At 50.9% G+C, this 5,878-nt stretch overlaps 1 protein-coding gene across 1 annotated transcript; it reads left to right on the top strand.

The window, feature by feature from the left end:
* The first annotated feature begins 1,475 nt into the window (after window positions 1-1,475).
* On the top strand, window positions 1,476-3,835 carry LOC119385862 (neprilysin-21). Its single transcript, XM_049414363.1, is given in 3 exon segments — window positions 1,476-1,670; window positions 1,672-1,929; window positions 1,931-3,835. Coding segments are annotated over 3 exon segments (2,283 nt in total). The 5' UTR covers window positions 1,476-1,517; the 3' UTR covers window positions 3,803-3,835.
* Window positions 3,836-5,878: the final 2,043 nt, after the last annotated feature.

Below are 5,878 nucleotides of genomic sequence, written 5' to 3'. Positions count from 1 at the left end.
GAATGATTTCATTTGGCTCAAAGACAAACAAGGCGATGTAGGCAGCTCTTTGCTGGCTGCTTCGCATTACATCGATTCCCACAGTGCGTGGGATCTGCCGAATTTTTTATTGTTTGCCTTTCTATTGAAACTACTCGACCGCCCACTGAGTTCTGGCTTCCTGTTATGATGTTGGAGCAGAAACAACTGAACGTCAATACGTTAGATAGTGACTTAAAGAGTCGCACGTCCCTAGTGTACTCGCCTGAGACGACTCGAATGAGAAAGACATCTTGTTGTCGTCCTTGTTCTTATTCACCTTCAACTGTGGCTCACACCCACTGTGGGGGATTGGCCAAGAATTGAGTGGTTTTATACCTTGCTTGCTTGCTTGCTTGCTTGCTTGCTTGCTTGCTTGCTTGCTTGACCCTTAATTCTTGGCTCTTACCCACTACAGGGGATTGGCCATGAAACCGGCTGTTAATATAAGTGGGAAAATTTAGAATTTAGACGCAGTAAAAGGAACTACTCGGCCGTCTAGGGTATATAGAAAAATTGAAGAATTATTTGTTTATGTACCAATAAAAATAGGAATAGGCCAATCATATGATATAAAATGAATTAGTGCGAGGAAGTCCGATCTCTTCGTCTTGTTCTTCTTTTTCATTTGGGTATATTGTACTGAACGCACTTGGTCGCAAGTGCTCTTGCAATAGGTCGGCTGAGCAGTCGTCACCAATAGTAATCTGTTTAGCAACAGTACTCGCCCGAAACGTATCTGACAAAATATTCCAGCGTAAGAAAGTTCTGTGAATACTGGCCCAGTTGTTTAACCGCATATTTACTTTTTTCGATGGTGCATGTGCGATTGCTCTTCAGTTTTGAACTAACCAATTACTAACTCTTGAACTTAATTTCTTTTCTTGCCACTATAACTTCTAAAGAGGAATGACTGCTCTGTGTATATTTGACCTTTAACTCCGGTTTTCGGTTGTCGATTCTTTACAGAGTAATTTATTATTATGCTTTATGTAAGCCATTTGTTTTGCCAACAAAGTGTAGAAAGCGGTGAATCGTTTCCACGTCACCGTCACGAACGTATAACTTCACATTTAAATAGCACTTGATGTATGGTAGTCCTGAAATATTAGTTTTTATAATAAACTTGAACAATCGCTTGTTGCTTGGAAAATCCTTCGTATAGTGGGCAGCAGCCACATGTTCAACGAACAACAACAACGGTCTCTCTCGTCGCTGTGTACGAATTTTCAGTTGATTGAAATTGATTTTTAAAATAAATTCTTCGTGAGGCAATCTTCGTTCACTTCCCGTTGATTTTAAAAATGACTATAGTTTCTCCTAATACGATCCGAATATCAGCCAATGCCTCGCAGTGGGCTCGCAGCATTCAGTGAAGGAAAACGAAATCGAAAGTCACGCACTGCGCATTCGCCTCGTTCTCTTACGGTCTCGCGCAGCGGCAAGACAAGACCTTCGCCATTGCTCGTCTATTGCGAACCGCTCGCTTCAAGATTGTCATGCAACGGCGACTTCTGGCTCTTCTGGGCTGCATTTGGCTTTGCTTCGCAATGGGCATCGTCTGCACCGTCTTCACGGTCAAGCTCAAGATCCAGACCGAGTACATCCTGCGCGCGCTCGAGAGCTTCTACTCGCAGCAGCAGATGACCGAGGAGCCAGGCCGGCGAGTGCAAGACGGCGTCGTGCCACTGGCACAGCGACTACCTCTGGGGCCGCCTCAACGAATCGGTCGATCCCTGCCAGGATTTCTACGGGCACGTCTGCTCCTCGGCCTGGTTTCGAGAGGACGGCCGCCTGAGTGACCAGCCGTACGCAGACTTCTCGGTCGCTCAGTTGCTCGCGGATGTGCGGGACTCGCTGACTCGCTACGGGAGACGGCAGCCGGAGGGTGAGCAAGGCGCCTGGAGCTTCCCCGGCGCAGGCCGTTTCGCTGCTCCGTCTCTGTGACCGGGCGTCATCATCGTCCTCTTCGTCCAATGGTTGGAACGAAGTCCACGACGTTCTCTTTCGGGTGGGCCTTGGCGGCTGGCCGTACGCGGACGAGCCACCTGCCGATTGGAGTCTTCTTCCGGTGTTGGCAGGCCTGGAGCGCGACGTCGGCGAAGGCGTGCTGGCCAACGTGGCGCTGCGCAGGGACCTCTCACAGGCGGACGAGTACCAGCTGCATGTGGAACCGCCCGAGACGCTGCTTCACCAGTTCCTGCTCCATCGGCGCTCGTCCAGCTCTCTGGTCGAGTACGAGACCCAGTTGGCGCAGCTGCTGTCCTCGGCGGCCGGCGGCAACTCGAGTGGTGCTGTTGCGGTCAACGCGAGTAGCAGCAGGGACTCGGTATACTCGCGCCTCGCCGCTGACCTGGTGGCCTTCGAGAAGCGGCTGGAGGCGATCCGCGCAGCCCCGTTACTGCCCCTAGAACAGCGATACGTGCGCGCTGGACAGCTGGGCGCTGTGGCCAAGTGGAACTGGACCACATTCTTGGCCGAGACGTTCCACGGCACGCGCAACGTGATCTACAACACGACCGTCGTCTGCGACCGGTGCACCTACTTCGGCAAGGCCACGCTCCTGGTGCAGGAGACGCCGCAGAGGACGTTGGCCAACTACGCCGGCGTGAGGCTGATAGTCCTGCTGTCGCCGCTGCTGCCAGCCGATGAGCCATGGTCGGCCTTCGTGACCAAACTGGCCAGCAGAGGCCTAAGCGGACTGAGCGAGAGGCTGGAGACCTGCCTCGGCCTGCTGGAACGCACCTACCGCTACGGTACGGCCATGCTGGCGCGCATGTCGCTGGGCCGCCAGTTCTCCACCGTGTACCGAACCCAGTACGACCGGCAGCTGGCTGCGCTCGCCTCTTCGGTGCTACACTCGGCCAGCCTGCGCGCCGCGCGCCTCGCTTTCCTGCGATCGGATGAGCGGCGCAAGGCGCAGTCCAAGCTGCAAGCCGTGGCCTTCCAGGTGTTCGGCACCGCACCGAGCCTTTACTGGCCGGCGCTCTACTACGGCGTCTCTTCGCCCCTGCTCAGGGAGTCCGAGCCGCTGGCGAGCGCCGTCGCCCTACTGAGGCACACGCGACGCGCCTACCTCTCGTCGCGGGTGCCCAACCTCGACCTCGACGCTCGGTACCCGCTCCGGGTGTTCGGCGCTCCCAATAGTTACTACTTCCCGCTGCGAAACCTTCTTTTCCTGCCACAGAGCCTGGTGGCCTTCCTGACGCGCGTCTCGAACACCATCGACGCGCCTTTCATTCCCGTCGTTGGTCGGCCTATCCTGGCGGAGGCCCTGCGCGCCATCGACGCTCTCGACGGCAGGCACATCGACGACGTGCTCTCGCTGCAAACCTGGTGGGGCCTCAACTCGAGCGCTCGCTTCGACCGCCTGACGCGCTGCTTGCTGGACCAGTACGGCGCGCTCTTCTGGTCTTCGAACTCCGGAGGCGTCGGCGCCAACTGGCGCGAACACGTGGACGTGCACGCGCTGTTTCGCGACGTGGCGTCCGTGGCACCACTGCTGGACGCCTTCCGAGAGCGCCCGGGCTCCGGCAAGCTCTCCGTACGCGTGAGCCGCGCGCGAGTGCTGGATCCTACGCAGCTCTTCTTCGTGAACTTTGCGCTCTCGCTGTGCGACCATCACGGACGCGGGACGTTGGGCCGCCTGCAGACCAAGCTAGGGTTGGTGCCGAACGCCGTGCGCGTCAACCTGGCGCTCGCGAACTCACGGGAGTTCGCTCGCGCTTTTAAGTGCAAGCCCAACCGGACGATGACTCCTGCGACGCGGTGCAGAACCTGGTGAAAGCAGGTGGCTGCAGGGTCTCGTCGTAAATAGATATTCACTTGTTTTATAAGGTTCCCTCGCTCTCTTTAGTGTTTATTATAGTATTGAAGCTGTTAGAAATGCCGAAGGCAAGATCGTATGGATGGCTGGGCGCACAGACCTCAGGCTTGTAGTATGAATGCAAATAAGTAGTATTTTCTTGTTTCGAAAATCTGTACTTCTAGACGTCATGTACTGTAGGAAACAAGCGTGCGGCTACTGTGATCATACTGCCAGCCCTTGTGTGAAAATGACAGTTCGGCGAAATTCCTTGTTTAGCTGCTTATGTCGTCGACTGACGCGATTGCACCATTCCGTGGCAGCGTCTACATTATCTTTATGATTCACGACATTTCTTTTATACGAAGTTAGTCATTTACTATACTGGCATACAGATGTGTGTACTTTTGTAATCGCGGACAAGTGCTTATGCAAAGCGCAAGGATCTTCATATTTTCAGTTGATGCTATAAATACTGGCAATATTCCGTTTGTACTCCACGATATGTTTCTATTGCTTGTCTTACTGGGAAATATATTCTGCGGAAGCCCGCAAGATGAAAGTGAGTTCATAGAACAGCAGAAATGATCCACACTTTCAAGCACGAAGGTTATATGCAAATGTAATCCATACAGATATTTCTCGCAAAACTTAATCGGACGAAATATGGCGAGCCAGGACAAATTTTTCGTCAACTTGGAACTTTCCGGGAAATCTGTGCGGATTTTAAATGCGAAGCATTTCTTAGCGAACCTTTGGCAGTTTGAGCTTTTCTATCTATCTATCTATCTATCTATCTATCTATCTATCTATCTATCTATCTATCTATCTATCTATCTATCTATCTATCTATCTATCTATCTATCTATCTATCTATCTATCTATCTATCTATCTATCTATCTATCTATCTATCTATCTATCTATCTATCTATCTATCTATCTATCTATCTATCTATCTATCTATCTATCTATCTATCTATCTATCTATCTATCTATCTATCTATCTGCCTACGTCTGGGTGCTCTCATGATCGCCTTCTTAACTTGGTGTAGATCAAAATTGGCATGGGAGGGTAAGAGGACTTGACAAATATGACTGCGTGGTCATGACATGAACGTCGTCAAACCCTTTCCTCCAGACACGTGTGGCACATACCCGTTTACCACGGGCCGCGGATGTCGGGTATGCCCCACAGGTGATTGACAGTTTAAATCTACCCAGGAACGGGGAGAGCAGACATTGGTCATTTACATGCGACAGCGTTAAGAAAAACCGACATCGGCAGCGTAGACCCGGCGAATGGAAAGAATGAAAATTAGGATCCCAGCAGGAATCGAACCCAAGAATTTTGCCTGGCAATCAGGTATACACTACCACAGAGCCACGCCAGGTCTATAAACTAGCTTGGAAAAACAGTCTGTGCATTCGTAATGTCAGTGCAACGTCAATTGTGATTGTGGTGCTGGCTATCTAATTTTACAAGAAAAGCAATAAACACTTATGGACCCCTAAGATACAGGCGTTATATCAGATTAACGTCTGTGGTTCCAGTGTTGGCTCCGCTTTTATAGCAGTCTAATAAACATTACATATGTATTCCTATGATTCAGCAAGCTGTATTGAAGCATTGCTCGACCCCGGAGGAATACACTAACGAAAGTTACGTATGATATTCACATGATTGCACCGTAAAGTGCGCTTAGTTTTGATAATACTGACGTATGTACACTAACGTGAGAGCTGAAGTTACGTCGCACCCTAAGTTGCCCTTTAAACGCCAGTATTGTCGACGTACCTGGTAAGCCCACGATGTCCACACAGCTACTACACTTACAAAAACACGTCGATCCACGTCGTAACACTTGGCTCAAAGCCATAAAATACAGCATAGAAGTACTCGCTGACTGCTTCGCATGAAACCGATTCCCACAACGCGTGTGATCTGCCGAATTTTCTTTGTAGCTTTGTACTAGAATGGAATGCTCAGTAGGCCTGTTTTAGAGCGTATCTTTCAGGCGCCCATTCCTGCGTTGTACGTCGTCCTTTGTTAATTG

This window comes from Rhipicephalus sanguineus, chromosome 3, assembly GCF_013339695.2.
Source record: "Rhipicephalus sanguineus isolate Rsan-2018 chromosome 3, BIME_Rsan_1.4, whole genome shotgun sequence".
Classification (NCBI taxonomy): domain Eukaryota; kingdom Metazoa; phylum Arthropoda; class Arachnida; order Ixodida; family Ixodidae; genus Rhipicephalus; species Rhipicephalus sanguineus.
The sequence above is the reverse complement of the archived record's forward strand: the minus strand, read 5'-3'. Positions and strand labels throughout refer to the sequence as shown.